The following is a 16,940-nucleotide window of genomic DNA, read 5'->3' as shown; positions in this document are numbered from 1 at the left end:
CCCCCCCCCCAGTGTCCCGACCTTGGAGCTCGGGAGGCGCTGCTCTCCCGTGCCATGTCCCACCTGATTTCCAGATGTCCAGGTGGGCGTGCAGCACGTCACCACCCAGAGGGGAGCGCTGGCGGAACTGTTCCTCCGACATGGCGCACAGTTCCTTGCCCCCCAGCTCCTGGAAGTCTTTGCCCACGGGCGGCAGCCGGTACTGGTGCTCCGTCCACAGGAGCCACTTCTGCACGTTGCCAGGGCTCCAGTCCACAGGGTCTGGGCAAGAGACACTCCCTCAGTCCCACGGGCTGCTTGAGGGCACTGCCCCGCTTCTCGTGGGGTGCCCCTGGGAACTGGAAGCAGCTTGTGACTGGGACCATGGGCTCCTGGGATGAGAACAGATCAGGCCAGACAGGGNNNNGAGGGGCTCCGTGGGGGGGGGGGGCACCTGAGAAGAGAGGGGGGTGAGAGGGAGGAGCCAGGACCCTAAAAACCAACTTGGCTCAGGGCAGGGTAGCCTGGGGCCTCTGCGCCCCCCACCTCACCTGGACCTCAGGTCCTCCCGACCCCTCCAGGCTCTCCAAAGGGCCTTTCAGGAAGCCCGGCCCTGGAGGGGAGAGTGACATTAAACCAGAGACACGTGAGCTTTTCTCCCAGCTGCCTCTTGCCATCCCCAAACCCTTCAAGGGTTCCCTTCAAGGTACCAGAAAGGGGGGGAGGAACCCACCTAGGAGTAGCCTTACCACCCCAACCCCTGCCGTTTTTTACAGATGGGGAAATTGAGGCACAGAAAGTTCTAGTACCTTCTCCAACACCCAACAAAGGGCTGGGTGCATAGCAGCCGCTCAGTGCATCTGCACTCAATGAAAGAATGGCAGGGCATCAAGCGATCATGGGGCAGCTATTAGCCTCAGAGGCCAGGGAGAGAGTCACTGGCTAGGTCCTGGACGTTCCCCTGGGGAGCTGCTCTGGGCTGAGCCTGGCAGGGCACACGGGGGGAGGCCAGGCTGATGGGCATGGTCACAATGGGGCCTCCAAGTGAACGCTGTGGTCTAAGCTGGTGCCCCAGCTAGGTGACCTGCAGGCTGGGCGGCCCCCACTTAATAAACCCATTTTCCTTCCCAGGGTCAAAGCAATTTGTTCCTGTCCCATTGTTCAGAGGGCAAGCCCCTTCCTGGCCCGGTGTGGGAGAGGAGGCACCATGGGAAAATCTCCAGGGCTGGGGACTGCCAGGGGCATTGGGTAACTGGAGGACGGGGGTAGGGCAGGAGCTGCCTGGGGCGGGGGGCAGGGGGGGCACCAGCTGGGATGGTTGGGGGGAGGCGCTGGGCTGGGATGACTTGGAGGAGGAGGGGCTGGGGCTGAGGGACGCCTGAAGACTTTTTGTGCGAAAACAGGATCAGACTGCAATGCTCAAATGCCAGGACCCAGCATCCAAGGACATGGGTCAGGCCCACTCAATGCTGGAGAGAAGGTGCAGGAACAGGAGGCTGGAGACGTGGCAGCCTCTCAGGCCAAGGCGTCAGTGCCATAATCACACTTTCCAGGTCCTGGCAGACACACAGGTGCCTGGACTCCTAATGCCCCCTCCTCATCAGAGCCCTCACTACAACCAGACCAGTGACACACTTATCTACGTACAGTGAGTTTCCCTCACTGTAGTGTGGGCTTCGTGGAGAAAGGGGCTTCTGTGTGGTGTGCTCGATGCCCCCCGTGCTAGAATGGGGCCTGGCATATTAAGAAGTTACTGCTTACTGGGCACCTACTATGTCAAGGTGCCAACCTAGGAACTGGGGATGTAGCCGTGAACACAACAAATGAAAATCCCTGCCCCTGGAGTGTGTAACTTCCAGTGGGGGAGACAGACAGCAAATACGATAAATCAATAAAATACGCGGGGTATCAGTACATGCGATGGTAGAAAAAAAGCAGGGAGGAGGACTAAGGGGGGGTATGGACAGTAATTTCAATAGAGGCGTCAGGGAAAGCCTCATCAAAACAGTGCCATTTGAGTCAAGATCTGAAGGAGGCGAGGGGTGAGCCGAGTAAAAATTTGGGGGAAGAGCGTTTTAGATTAAGAGACCAGGAGATGCAAGGGTCCTGAGGTATGAGTGTTGTGGGAACAGCGAAGAGCAGGTGTGGCTGGAGAGAGTAAAGGAGGAGAGCGTGGAGGGGAGTCCACGGGGAGGTGGTGGGCCGGGGGCGTGGCGCTCGGATTCGCTGCCTCCAGCAGTCGGGGCACAGAGAGGCTCGGAACCTTCCCCGGCGCACAGCTGTACTGCAGGGTCAGCAGCCGCGGAGGCTGGGCAGGGGCGGGGGGTGGCCAGAGTGCCGCAGGCAGTACCCTCGCCCCGCCTCGCGACCGCAGCCCTGCTGGTGCCCACCCGACGGAGGCGGCCGGCGGAGGGGCTCACCTGCCGTGATGTTGAGCAGCTTACAGGCCGTCTCGATGTCCTTCAGCACCTCGCCCACCACCATGGACTGCACCTGCTCCAGGGAGTGTTCCTCCAGGGCCAGCCCCGCTGGGGCCAAGTCCAGGCTGCCCCCGGGGGCTTGGCTGTCGATGACCGGGCACTGCTCGGGCTCCTCCGAGAGCTCCTCGCGAGCGCTGGCCCCGGGGCCCTTGGCGGCCCAGCTGCCGTCCTCAGGGTACAGCATGTCAAAGTAGGAGAGGTAGAAGGCCGACAGGCCCTGCTCAGGCGTGGCAGGGGGGCTGGGGCTCCAGTCCCGTCTCTCGGACCCTGCCGCCCCTGCCGCCACCTTTTCCAGGCCCGCCCGCAGCACCGTGTCGGGAGGCAGCAGGAGGCGGCTGGGGGACACGCTGCTCAGGCCGGGGCTCGCGCTGCCCATGCCGCCGTGGCTCGGGCCGGTGGCTGTGGCTACGGAAATAAGAGACGATGGAGAATCAGGTTCTGGCTGCTTCCCCAACCCCCTGGGGGCCACTAAGCTGGTTACGGGGATGAGGGGCTCCGTGGGTGGTGGCTGGGCCTGGGAGAGAGTTGGGGCTTCCGGGTCATTGGGCAGTTAGGACAGGGCTGGGCAGATAGGCTTCTGGCGGGGAAAGACAGTAAGGTATAAGGACAGCTCCCTTGCTCTCCGAGGAAGCCAGGGTGGCGGAAAGCCGCGAATCTTGACACATGTGGTCTCTTAATACAACCTTCTGAGGTTCTGGACCTCACTGAATCCTCACCACAGAAGGCACGATTAGCCCCATTGGGTAGATGAGCAAACTGAGGCCTGGACAAGGAGTCTTTAGTGTTCAGGCCTCTGTCCCTGGGCCAGCTCATGCCTAGATCCCAGTCCACTGCTCTGTGGAGGAAGTTCCTTCTGAGAGCTAACCTCCATCTTTCCTGCTGCAGCGGACCTTTTCTTTTTTTCTTCCCTTAAAGAGGGTAGGGAAGGGAGAAGGTCACCATCACCTTCACCTCCAGGTGAAGGAAGAAAGGAGCAAGTGAGAGGTGTGACAGGGTAGAAAGCCCTCACAAGTCAGGGAGGCAGACCCCCTTCCCCTCCCACAGGGCCATCTGGGGGTGTGACTAAGTTTCCAGCTGAACACTGCTGAGGCAGTCACTGAACACCACCACACCCACCCAGGACAGGGTTTCTGGTCCCCACCCCCCCATCCTCCCCAGAGATGCTGCCCCAGCCGCTCCTGGCTCCCAGGGCTCTCTCATTTCCCCTCACGCCGGAGGAGTGTGGGCTAAGAAGGCCGTGCCCACGTGCAGACCCACAGGCCCAGCACAGGGGCCGCTGCTGTGGGTGCAGAGTGGGGGTGGGGGAGGACGAGATCAGGTGGTGGTGAGAAGGCCCATGCTCTGGGGCCCCCAGCGAGTCAGACACGCACTCCTCCTGCTGCCCCAAGGCCCCCCAGGGGGGAACCATGTGGCCTCAACACACAGAGCTAGAGGCCTCTTTCTCCATCGGTCATGCAGGCTCTGCTTGTCCTCTGGGCCCTTTCTCTCTAAACTCCGTATTGGAGCAGGCAGCTTGGGTGAGTCGGGGACTCAGGAGATGTACAGACACCCATACCCCCGGGTTCCTGGGCTGTTCCCGGGATCTGCAGGCCTGGGACTCAAGAATAGGTCCCGGTGGAAGATTAGCAACATATATATGCCTCCAGGAAAATCTCAGAGAAAAGGAACAGATAAACCAGTTAAAGGCAAGTTAACGTGTGTTCTTAAAGCCATGTTTCTCACAATGCGGTGCTCGGACCAGCAGCAGCAGCACCTGGGAACTTGGTAAAAATGCAGATTCTCAGGCCGGCCTCAGAGCTACCGAATCAGAAGCTCGGCGAAGCCCAGCAGTGCATTTCAACAGTCCTTGAGGGTGTTCACATTTCTATACATGCTGCTTTCATGGCATCTGGCCAGTTAGAGGGAGAGGCTTTAATCAAAGGACTGGTAGGCTCTCCTGGGGGCATTTATTGTGCCACGCTGGGACAGGGAGGGGGCTCCCTGGCACACTGCAAGTCACCCTGTGGGACTGACCTGCTTAGCGTCGGTGTGCATTTGCCCTACAGAACCCAGTTAGAAAGATACTTCTGGCTTCTCTAGGGCTGCAGCTAGCCCATTCCACACCTTCGAATATCTCAGCACACGGCGACCTTTCTCTCTGGATAGCACTTTGGTGAAGCCCAAGTGGAATTTCAACTCCCTCTTCTCCCCTTCCTTGTGCAGTACCCAACCTTCCCAACTGTACATGGCAGCCATGTCGTTTCCTGTGGCGGAGAGAATGCCAGCAAGAGAGAAGGGTGTTCCCTTTGATTTCGACTCTCCCTTTCAAGGGCTCCTTTAAGTGAAAAGGAAAGAAAGGTCAGGGTGGGGTGGAGTGAGCAGGGAAGGAGGGGGACTGGGGTTGCGGGGGACAGAGGGCAGGCCTGGAATCATTTCAAGGCCTTCTGTGCAAACACACATGTGTGCTGTGGGCCCAACATTATTTACCTAGGCAGCGCTAACAGCCCGCTCTGCTCCTGGGTCCCCACCCTGGCCTGTGCCCACGCCCTACCCCCTAGGAGGCCCCACCCCTGGAGAGCCCCTCTCAGCCCCCCCACCCCTCCCTCATCGCCCCTACCTGCCTCCCGCCCCATCCACGTCCCCAGAACTCCCATGCCTGCCACGTTAGGACAGTCTCTGCCAGCACCCTGGGCCATATGCCAGGAAGACGGAAGCTTTTCCAAGAAGCAGGAGAACTCGCTTCCCTCATGGCCCTCCTGTTTGCTTGGCCGCAGCCACAGGTAGGATGGGAGGCAGCTGCTGTGTTTCGGGGCACCGTGGCATGAGGGGTCAGTGAGGATGAATGGGCAGGGCAGGTGGCAGCATTTGCTCGGCAGGGACGTGATGACACAGCCCTGACACATCAGGCAAGCACCCCTTGCATCCGTCCCTCCCTGGAGAGAGGCAGCCGGGCCTTATCCTCATTCCTGTTCTGAGGATAGGGAAGTGAAGGTGCAGAGAGCTCAGCGATTCGCATCCAGGTCTTCGGACTCCTGGCCTGGGACTCCTTCAAGGGCAGAGAATTCCCACCTCCTCCTCACCCCGCATTCCGGCTCCCCCCTCACCTTGCTTCTAAATGCCAAGGAACCTGCTGTCAGCCAAGTCTTGGTCCCAGCTCCCGACACCTCCCTGTGAAAAATAAGTTAATAATTAATCGTGCAGTGGGAGGAAAGATCTGACTGTCTGCAAGTGGGGAATGCTCTGACCCCAGCAGCCCAGATCTGGAGGGACCTCGGTTTACTGGTCAGGGAACCATGGGTTTGTGTGCCCAGACTTCACCTCTGGCGTCTCCTTCAGGCTCCGGGCCCAGACTTGGGAGGGACAGAACCCCGTGTTATAGATGTGGACAGTGAGGCTCAGAGACCTCGTGCAGCTTGCTTGACATCCCCAGTCAGCCACATGCAGGCTCTGCTCGTCGGGCCACTTTCCCTCTGAGGCTTCTGCTCTTGCCAGTCTGTTTTCCCAGAGTCCTGCCCACCTCCTGATTGGGCCACTTGATCCTCCAAAGTCCATTCCCACCCCCTGGCTGCTCAATCCACCCCACTGCCAAGCTCATTTCCCTTTAACACTCCTTCATCGGGCACCCCTGAGCTCAAGAACCTCCCATGGCTCCCCATTGCCAGCCTTGCACAATTCCAGTGACTGGCACCCACCACTGAGCCCAACTCCTATCCAGCCCAGATTATCAGAGTTGGAGGGAATCATACATTATATGATCGTTTTGTAGATCACATATGGGGAAGGGATTCATTTGCTGGTCAGTGGCAGGGTCTGGACCAGAACCAGGGATTGATCGACATGGTGACCATATCCAGGCTCTAATGACAATGGCATTTCTCCCCTGGCCCCAGTGCTGTGGGCATAACATGGCTATTTTCTCTTGTGCTGCCATCCCCCTGCCCAATATGCCCCTTCCCGCTCATTGCAATTCAGCCCAAAGCCTTCCTCCCCCAGGAAGCACTCCCAACAGGTTCCTCCTCTGACTTCCCAGCTCTCCCCAACTGTGCCATGCAATTCAGCCATGATTATGTCCTCAGGTGATCGTTCGCCTGAGAGGACGCGTGTGCATTGGGGAAAATGACGCTCAGAGAGTGGCAAGGACGTGCCCATAGTCACAGCAGAGCTAGGACCAAACTGGGGGCCTGCTGACCCTCAGGCCACTGCTCCATAGGCCTAGGGTCCTGGGACAAGCCCTGTGTTTGCCAGATCCATGTCCTTAGGACAGCAGGCCTGGCCCTCCCACCAGCCTCTGCTGGGCCTGAGGTGCTGCCCGTCTCCCAAGCGATGCCTCCAGCTCCCAAACCTCGAGCTGATCTTTTCTAGATTAAACCACATGTCTGGATTAAGGCTCAGCATGTCCTGGCTCCCTTCTGCCCCAGAGGCTCTGGCTCAGACTCCAGACAAAGAAAGTTTGGTAACAGCTGGTGGAGGCCAAGGCCCAGATACAGGGCCAGATCGAGGGGCAGCGGCCAGAGGGATTAGCGAACTTGGGGCCCCTTCTCTCCCTCTCTCAGCACCTCCCACTCCCTCAGGAAGGCAGACCAAGGAGAGAGGGCAGAGGGACTCAGAGTTAGGGATTCAGAGCAGCTGTTTCCTGCCACTGCCCGGTCTGTGGCCCTGCAGCTCCTCTGCCCCCCGAGTTCTCACTCCCGCCCCGACCCGGCACCAGCAAAAGATCCCCTGATATGTCTTGAAACCACAGCCTCTGGGAAATGGGGTTACCAGGGAGGTCTTTACTAAGGCCCTGGGCTGTCGTGGGATTGAGACCCTGCTCAGTCCAGGCTCCCAGATCTTACCCCAGCAAGGAACTGTGGGTGGGACCAGTGTTCTTGAGCTCCTACCTCAGTCCTGAGACCCGACCTCAGTCTGCCCAGAGCCCAGGACTCTGGTTGCAGTCCCCAGTGAGAGGAGCAGCAAGGGAGAGTGGGTGGGGCAGGGGGTGACAGCGCCTACCATTGAGCTGAGGTGGTCTTTCTCCACCAAGTGGGGCAGCCCTACTCAGGCTTCCTCACTCTGGCCTACCGTCCTAGCCATTAGCCCCTCTCCCTCCATGCAAGGGCCTCCTTTAATGGGGGAGCCAGGGGACTGTGGGGGTGTGACTAGGGTCTGGCCGGGAGCCATGCAGAGTGGGTGGGGGTCACATGGGCTGGCCCCCCAGTCGGCCGGTCAGCACCTTGGAGAGAAGCTGGGACTGCCCAGGCCGCAGGGAGTCCGGGCCCGGGCCCACGACCGGCCTGAGCAACGTGTTTGGCTTCTCTGAACCCTCCCCGCCTCTGGACCCGACCTCTCCCCTCTACCTTCTCACTCTTCCCCTCCTCCTCCTGTCCCCTCACTTCTCTGCCACCTCCTGCCTTCCACGGAACCCCAGCTCCCTGCCCTTTGAAACTGCTCTTCAGACAAGCCGGACCCAAGGAAAGTCCCCAGCCTCCTCCTCACTGACCGCCCCACTGTCCAGAGCACCACCTCTCTGCACAGGAAAGGCCACCTTCCTGCCCAGGAAGGTGTCCCAGGCTCGCCACCTCCAGGCAGCTCCAGCCCAACTCAAGCACCCCATTGTGCCCCTCCTCACGCATCTGCTGCCCTGGGTCTCCAAGTGCAGAAAGAAGGGAGGTGGGTCCCCATGGGGAGGACCTGCCTGTCTCGGGCTTGTCATGAGAGCAGGGGAGGTAGGTTTTTTCTAGGCCTCCTGGCTTTCTCCCACCTCCTCAGATCCCAGACTCATGCAGGGATCGGCGTGGGCCTCCCTTTTCCAGGAGCCCTGCTCTCTGGGAGGTTTGACTTGAGGAGCCAGTCAGTGGGCCCAGGAGGTGTGTGTGGAGAATTGGGGGTGGGGGTGAGGCTCTAGAAATCAGGTACCACTGGCGTCCAGACACAGAGCCTCACTGACATCTCTTGCGACCCTTTCTGAGACAAGGTAAAGGCCAACTAAGTAAACTGCTTCGTCGAGCTCTCACAGCCACCCCACGGGGCAGCCGCTCTTACCCCGCCTGACGGACATGGGCATGTGGGACTGAGCACTTCCCCGTGCACGTGGTGCTAGGACTTGGCACCCCCCAGCCCTAGGGTCTCCCCGGCTGCCCACACCTTTCACCTCTGCTGAAGCCACCCGCTGAACCAGCCGCTTAGAAAGGGCAGTGCCTGGGGCCCTCTTCTGTTCTCCGAAGCGGGGAGTCATCTCTCAGGGCTTTTCTAACGAGACACTGTCTGGATTCTACAATCCCATGCCCCCATCTTACCCCTCAGCCTGGATGGGAAGGAGGATGGTGGAGAAACAGAAGTGGACGCCAGGGGCTCCCCTGGCGAGTAGAAACATACTTCAGGGCAGACATTTGGGCAGAATAAGGGGTGTGGCTATGTCTCCCCCCGCCCCGCCTCCCTCCTCTGGAGCTGGTGTCCAGAGCCCCTGAGAGACTTGGCTCTGCCTTCTGACCAAGCAGGGACCCTGCCAGGCTGTCCTCACAGATCGCCCACAATTTGGGGTCCCACCCCCGCAGCACCCCTTCCCCACTTCACGCAAGCACCCAAGACCCCAGACCAGATAAGTCCGGGGCTTGGAGCTAGTGATGCTGGGGTGGTCAGTCAGAACACGGCCCCCGTTTCCAGCCATGTCAAGTTCAAGTCTCGCCTGACTTTCCAGGGCTTTACAGAAGCTGCAAATCACGTCTTCATTCAGCCCCTCATTGAGCACATGCCTGGTGTAAATAAAGTTCGTGTCCCAGCACCCCATCAAGCTCCTTTGCCCTCGCTCGGGGTCCCCACGCTCCCGCCCCGGCTGGGCAGCCCTGGGCAGCCGGGCCCCCGGGGGTGTGAGGACACAGGGCCACACCCGGCTTCTGCCCGGCGGCACTCTGGTTTATCCTCGCAGCCTGCTTGTCGGTGACACGGGGACTCAAAGACAACTGTGTCTCTGGGGTTTGGCAGGGCAGACTTTGCAATCTCCCAGAGCTGTGTGCACGCATTTGTTCCCCTCATCTCTCGTCTCGTGGGCCTCGGCAGCTGCCCCCACGCCAGGCACAGAGCTGGAAAGGCAGCTTCCGAAACTGGGGTTGAGGAATCTATAAAACCTTGACAGGGCTGAGGGAGAAAATGTACCCTGAGCCCTAATCACGGGGCCAAGGAGCATACCTCGGGGCTTGGAAGGAGGGGGTTTCAGGACAAAGGGAAGGCACTTTGAAATCATTTGAAAATGATCAAAGTCCAGAATGAATGGTTCTGAGAGGTTAAGAACAGACATTGCTTCAAAAGGGGTTTAAATGGGCAGGGAGTTAGGGAGTTACTGGGACCCATCCCCTACAGTGAACCTGGTGGCCAGAGAGACCTCACTGTCCCTCGCTAAGGTCCTGGGTGGGCTCTGGTCTGTCTGGTTCCCAGCAGAGTCACACTCAGCTCCCTGGCAGCGGACGAGAGGTCAGGAGGGATGAGGATGCTCCCTCTTGCCCAGTCTGGAGGCCCCGCACCCAGCTGCTGAAAGGTGGGAGAGGAGAGTTTGGCAGGGGGCACCCCCTGAGCTGGGAGCATGCAAACGAGGCAGGGGAAGGAGGCCAGCATTAAATGTCAGGAAGAGCCCAGGGCAACTCGGCTTGTGCAAAGTTTGCTTTGGGAAGAGTTGCTCTACCTGACAGGCTGCTCCCTTGGCTGGGGGTGCAGGGTGGGGCGAAGAACGGGATGAGGGTGGGGCGGGGGCAGGGGGAGGGTCCCAGACCAGGTTTGAGCCCCATCTCCTTGCTCTCTAGCTCGGGACTGGTGTAAGTGCCTGGGCTTCCTTGGAGACTCGGTGATCCTGTCTATTAAATGGGCTGTCAAGAGCATGCCTTAAGAGGTTATGAAGATTAAGGGCAAGGTGGATGAAAATTCCTTGTGAATTGAGATAAGCTGAATATTCAGGAAGGTGGCACCTGGGAGCAGGTGAGGGGATGGGGCAGGGAAAGATAGTGGGTGAGAGGAACAAAGGAAGAAATAGGTGGTGATGGTGGGTGGAGTCTGGGGAAGAGTTGAGGTTGGCACTGAGAGGTGCCCTGGCCCTACTCGAGGTCATCCTGCTCTCTAGCCCAGTCTGGGGCAGCTGCTGGCCTCACTCATCCCTTCCTGGCCTCTAGGAGGAGCCAGAGCCAGGGAACAGCCTAGGGGACAAGGCTGCGAAAGCCCACATCTTAGAGCGTCGGCAAATCCAGCCAGCTAGCCTGCCTCCGCCAACTCCTATACAGCCTGCAAAACCCGGCTCCAGAGGGTCCCTTCCACGAAGTCTCCTTTAACAGAGGAGGCCACCTTGTCTAACCTTCTCATTACACAGACAAGGAGCTACAAGTACACGGAGGAAAAGTGACTTGCCCAAGGTCACACACCGTGGGCCTTAAACCCATCCCTTCTTGCCCTCCACCCAGAGCGTCTTTGTCCCTAGGTCAGTCTGAAACGACTTCCCCAGGTTACACTCAAGCTGCACCAAGTCGTTTCAGCACAAAATGGGGCTCTAACTGTTTCAGGGCTATTAACTTTACATCCGCAATGACGTCAGTGGTAAAATGTGGCTTCTCCTGGGTTTTTCTACTTGTTGCCCGCATCGCAATTCCGGGTGGTCAGTTGAGCACACACCGAGGGCCCGCCCTATTGCCTCAGGCTTGGTGGACAGAGCAGCTCTGTCTCGTTCTGAGAGGCTTGCGAAAGTCGAATGGCATCACGTTTTATAGGTGTTTTATAACAGGTAACTGACAATACGTAAGACTAGCACAGACGGAGTTTTTGCCTCTGGGTCCCCTCATCGCGCCTGGAGCAGAGGAAATGATTGTCATTCTCAAAGGGGAGGGTGGCTCCCCCCCCCCGCCCCAAGAGAGCGTCTCCTCCACACCTCAACTGCCCCAGGCGCCCTGAGGATGCTCGCTCCCCCCACATTTCTGTGAGCTGGGGGTGCTGAGACCCTGCGTTGGGAGTCCTGGGCTCCGGCCCCACCTCTGCTGGGCTGGGCGGCTGGGGAGGCTCCTGCCCGTGTCCCGTCCACCACCTCAGGCCGGGGCAGCCTGATGACTGTTTGCTTTGTTACTCAGCGGAGCAGCTGGTGCTGGGGAGATGCGGCTTTATTGGGGGTTGCTGTGAAGCTGTTTATCGGGGAGGTGGGGGCAGGAAATGAGGCCTAGTCCCAGCCTTGGCCAAGGAAAAGGAGAAAGGCCATTTCTGTCATACAGGGGACAGGCCACTTGAGGCCTGTGGCCTGGGGATGGGCCGCTGGGTGGGTGAGGGGATCCAGGGCTGGCTCGGTGGGCCTGCCCACTCCCCGACACGCATACCCCGATAGATGCCCATGCCCGCATTAGCTCACCCCCGACACACACATGCACACACACGCACCCCTTGTCCAGCCTCAGGGGAGCCCCCAGACGTCCAGACCCTTCAGCTTTCTACCCTATCATCACCACCAGCACTGCCCTCTCTCCCCACAGGAGGCAGCAGGTGAATCTTAGAAAGGAGAATCTTCGAGGGGGTCCCATTTCTCTCCTTGTGCACCCAGACTGGGGGCCCCAGGCCGTCGGCTCCCCTGGGTGCTCGAACCCGGGTGCTTTGCGTGGCGGCTCCCCAGACCAGGGTCCTGGGCCCACCACTGCCCTGCCCCAACCCCTGGGCTCTGGGCCTGTCCCCCCTGCTCCAACCTGGAGCCTGGCCCCGAGCCTCCAGGCTTCAGCAAGCCCCTGTCCACCGAGGCCGGGCCCCCGGCAGACCCTTCCCTGGCAGAGCAGCTGCGGCCGACGGAACAGAAAGGTTGTCTGTGTTTTCCTAGCCAAGCAGAACTGGCTACGTCTGGGGGCTGAGGCTCTGCACCTGCAGAGAGGCCTGCCCTCAGGCTGTACAGGCTGGGCTCAAGATATGGCCTTGGGGGCTCCCTCAGGCTCTGGGATCAGCCCAGGGAGGCAGATGGGCAGCCTGTGGAGGGGCGGGGGCTTCTGAGGGTGAAGGGCCCGGATCACAGGGCCAGCAATGCCTGGGATATCGGTTCTGAGCTCGCAATCCATGCCTCCAAGTCCTGCCCCCGTCACCCACCTCCCCACCACTGGGAGGGGGAAGCCCCCACTGCAAGGCGCTCTGTGTTCCCACCCGACTTACCTGTTAGCTGCCTTGTGCCCAGGGAGTCGTCCACCGCAGCGCCAACCTCAGGGGGCCAGGAGAAGGCGTCGGCTCGTGGGCCACTGCTGGGTCTCAGCCAGGCATCTGGGGGGCCAGTGGGACCAGGGGCCAGCAGGGCTGGGGGCAGAGGTGGTACTTGGGTGGGCCGCTGGGGGCCTGGCCACCCTCGAGGGGTGGCCCTCTGAGATCTCAGGGCCCTGTGCCCCGTAGGCAGCCCTCTGCCCCCAGCCCAAGGGCCACCTGTTGGCACGGTGGCAAGCCCTAGCCTGAGGGGCTTACATGGAGGCTGTGGTGGGCTCAGGGGGCCAGGTATGCAGGGCAGTGTGGACCCGGGCAGAGTGCAGGAATGTGCTGGGAGGAAGTCAAGCAGCCGTGAGATGAAGAGTTGGCCAGGCCTGATTTCCCATTATAAGTAATCCTTCCTTATTTACCTGAACAAATACGCTCCCTGCTTACCTCAGACCACAGGCGGGCTCCTGGTTAACCCTTGCAGGCCTCCCTCTCCTTGATGGGGGATCCACACTCTGGCAGCGAGAAAGCCCGTTCATTCATTCACTCATTCATTTATTCATTTACTCACTCGTGTTCGTTAGCTGATGCATGGCTACTGGGCTTACGGTGCGTGCAAGGCACAGGGGATACATCTAGAACGACGTGGGACAGCACGCTAAGAGGGAGGAGCCAAGATTGGGGACCAGACCAGCAAGCTCAGCAGAAAGTCATAGCCACATGTGCCCCAGTGGAGGACTGTGGAAGCACCCAGCAAGGCAAGTCAGAGAGGGCTTCCTGGAGGAGGTGCTGTCTGGCTCTCCAGGCCAGGGATGGAGGGAACTTCAGAGAACTCTGTGGAAAAGGACCTGAGGCTTGTGGTCCCCCCCCCACACCGTGTGTTCGGGCCGTGCTCTCTGATGGGTGCAGGCCGGTGAGGATGTGGTGCTCAGGAACGACTGGTAGCTCCCTTTCCCGGCCCCCGAGCGGGGGCTGGCCGGCAACAGCTTGCTCTCCAACAGTCCCGGAAGGATGGAGGCCATGAGGTCCCCATGCCTGGCTCCATGATCCCGGGAGGACCACACAGCTGAGCTCTCCGCTTCCTCCCCATCCTGCCAGGGGAGGGACGTCCCCGGAGGGCAGGGGCTGGCCCTTCCTTTCTCTGGATCACCTCAGAAAGGCACCAAACCCCTGCTCCCCCCCTGTCGGATGAGGCATCTGAGATAATGTTCATTGTTGTTTTCTGACTTCAGAGAACCGTGCGGCTGCCCACAGTGAGAGAATTCTAGGACTGCAGGAAGATTCCAAGGCCTTCAGCACTAAGGCCTCGCCTTAGTTAAGGCCTCGCCTTAACTGATGCCGTCTTGGACCACAAGGACAGGACAGTGTATCAGTGAGCTGGAAGGAGCCCAGGTCCCTGAGGGCTGCATAAAAGCTCCATGCAGGCCCTGGACGGCCTGTCCCAGGAATTTTGTGAGCGAAATAGACCTGATGCTTTTGTTAAGTGTGGTCTTTAACATTTAAAGCCAAGTCTGATCCTGGCTGAGACAGACAAGAACATGGACAGGCCTATGAAGAGCGAACACTCTCACAGCCAGAAATGGTATCTCACTGCTGGGTGGCTTTGAGAAGGCCCCTGGTCATGCCACAAAGAGCCCTGGCCTTGGGAAGGCTGCCGCTTGAATGCTGGGAATAGCCTTGCTCTGGGCGCATGGGAGCACTTCGTAGGTCTCCCCAGGGACAGGCGGATTTGAATGGATGGACCAGGCTCAGCGGCGTGGAGGGTGGACAGGGATCCTAGCTGCCCAGTCCCCGCGTAGGTGCCTCTGCAAGCCGGGCAGCCCCAAGAGGGAGCAAAGGAGAGGACTTTCCATCTGCTCGGCTGGGGCTCACGTGGGCTAAGGTGCTAAGAGGCTGCTTGGAGAGACATCAGGGATGGGCTCAAGGCAGTTTGGGTGCACACGTGGGACACTCTGTTGGGTTCCAGAGGAAGGGAGGGCCAATTATAAACTATCCGTAACCCATGAAGGGACTCCTGGGGACACACACCCCTTCAATACCTTGATCCATCCAGCACAGTGCTGTAACACCAGCTGGGGATTCTACCCAAGTACACAACCAGGTTCCATCACCTGCTGGACTTTGGCCAAGTGTCTGAAGCCTGCTCAACCTCCCCTCTCCCCATCCCCAGAGAACTCTCAGAGCTGCTGTGGGAAGAGAGATGATATTGGTGAAAGTGTTCTGTGAACCGAGACACCCTGTCCCGGTGTCTTGCTGGCCACCAACCACATGTCACCTGTCTGACGTGTGTCACCTAGCTCCCCATAGCAACCTCTCTAGGTAGATGTTACTATGCCCATTTTACAGGTGAAGAAATTGAGGCGGGATTATTGACAATGTGTTGCCCAAGGTCATGCTGGGAAGCTGACTCAGACTCAATTCTGGAGTTTCCTTGACTGTCCCATGCCTGATAGGACCCTGTTATCATTCCTTGTCCCCTCAGGGTCAAGTCCCAGGTCCCTGGCATGGGTCACTGGGTCCACTGGGCCACAGTCCGCAACCCCCCCCCCCAAGGCTGGTCTCCTCCTCAACCCTCCTCTGGTCAGCTCCCTTCAGGTGAAACATACCCCCTCTTTTTCTCCCTCCGTCCACGTACCGCCCACCCATTGTGGGCACCCTCCAGATCTGGGGGCTGGCCCACCACTCACAGGCCTGCTGCCACTTCTTCCCGGGACTCTTCTCTGACCTGCGATAGCGTATTCTCTCTGGCGCTGGGGTTTCGGAGGCCCGGGCCCAGTGAGGGTATGCCGGACAGCCCGCGACACCAGCCCAGCGGGGGCCTTTGCTGAGCGAGCATCTGGATGACCCAGTAACACCCTCTGTCTGTTGTTCTGATGGGTTTGAGCTGAGTCTCTTCCCCTGGGGATTACTCCTCATCCTCAAGCCCCATCTCAAGAGCTGTCCCCTCCAGAAAGCTTTCTCGTGTTCCCTCCAGCCCCCGCAGGCCCCCATTTCCCGTTTCTTCATGCTCTAATGTCTCCCAGTGTTTCTTTTCTCCCTAAGCTTCGAACTCCTCTAGGGCAGGGGCCCTGGAGCTGCGGCAGGACAGGAGCCCACACACAGATCATGAGTCCTCTCCCGGGGCGCTCCTGCCAGCCGCTCACCCCTCACCCGTCCGAGAGGAGAGTGCCCGATGGGGGCAGGGCCCGTTTACTAGCGGGATGCCGGCGAACCAGCTAGGCCCCCTCCGGGCCCCTCACCTCCTCTGTGGAGTGGAGATAACACTTGCCCTGCTACCCTTGTGGGTAGGGCACCGTGATGGGTGACTGTCAGCTGACAACGGTAGTTGGGAGTACTTTGGAAAGGGCAGTCAGTCTTGGTCAGTCGGTTGGTCACCTTCCTAGCTTTCTTCCTGTCCCCATCTCTCTGTTCCCCCATCCTTCTCACTTGGGTCCTCCTAGGAGCTGCAGCCTTGGGGTGATGGCAGGGTCAAGGCTGGGCCTCATGCCAGTCACAGAGACATGGGGCTGCCCCTGCCCATTTGACATAAGGCCTTGCTCTGTCCCAGGTTCTAGCTCTGAGAAGGTGGGAGAGCTCGGGGGAGGACTGTCCTGCTGAGATGTGAAGAGACTGGGGCTGGTCACCCAGATGGGACTGCAGGGGCAGATGGACAGGAAGCCTGGTCTGTGGGACCCCAGAGACCATGCAGTCCTTATGGCGAAGAAGACCCTGAGACCAGAGAGGCTAGGGAACAGACCCAAGGACACACAGCAGGGCTGGGCTAGGAGTCCAGCCTCCAACCTATGCTCCTGTGTGGCATATGCTAGCTCCTCTAATCTTAATAACTCCAGCACCTTCTGTTGGCCTTCTCATCCACAGAGGCTTACCAAAGTTAAGGCTAGAAAGGGGCAGAGGCAGGATTCAGGCCAGGTCTGTTGGTGTCTTTGCAGGATACCATGCCACAGCCAAAGGGTGGACGAGGAGACCAGGACTAGCTTGGGGTGGCAGCTCTGTCCTCAGAGACCACATAACTAGACATTTCTACCAACTGGAGCATGGAGGGTGCCCCTTGGGTCCAGGGGTGGCGTTGGGTGCCCCTGAGCCATGACATGTTTCTCTGTTAAGACCGGCAGGCATTTCCTGAGCACCGACTCTATGCCAGGCCCTGTGTGGGGGCAGGATGGCGAGAAATAGTCTGTCCTCGAGTTCGTGGACTGGTGGCCACAGGCACTTGGCGTCTCTCTGTCTCAGAGGGCCCCGGTGCCCCCCAGCATCCCTCCGAAGACTAGCCCTCTGTGGGATTACCGGGTTCACCTACACCTATTTCCTGCAGGGAGCTATGGTGTGTGCGTGACCCCCCCCCCC

General features: G+C 59.5%; 1 protein-coding gene across 2 annotated transcripts in view; it reads right to left on the bottom strand.

Annotated features, from left to right (window-relative positions):
* Window positions 1–2,835, bottom strand: part of SPDEF (SAM pointed domain containing ETS transcription factor) — a 6,845-nt gene extending 4,010 nt beyond the window's left edge. For both annotated transcript variants that reach the window (XM_040645203.1, XM_040645204.1), the window contains exons 1-2: window positions 2,400–2,835; window positions 64–261 (exon numbers count right to left, since the gene is read on the bottom strand). In XM_040645203.1, coding sequence (XP_040501137.1) covers window positions 64–261; window positions 2,400–2,835 — 634 coding nt within the window. The remainder of the gene's footprint in view (window positions 1–63; window positions 262–2,399) is intronic.
* Window positions 2,836–16,940: the final 14,105 nt, after the last annotated feature.

The sequence above is a fragment of the Ursus maritimus genome, unplaced genomic scaffold, assembly GCF_017311325.1.
Source record: "Ursus maritimus isolate PB19 unplaced genomic scaffold, ASM1731132v1 scaffold_30, whole genome shotgun sequence".
NCBI classification, from domain to species: domain Eukaryota; kingdom Metazoa; phylum Chordata; class Mammalia; order Carnivora; family Ursidae; genus Ursus; species Ursus maritimus.
This window is presented reverse-complemented; position numbering and strand designations above follow the sequence as displayed.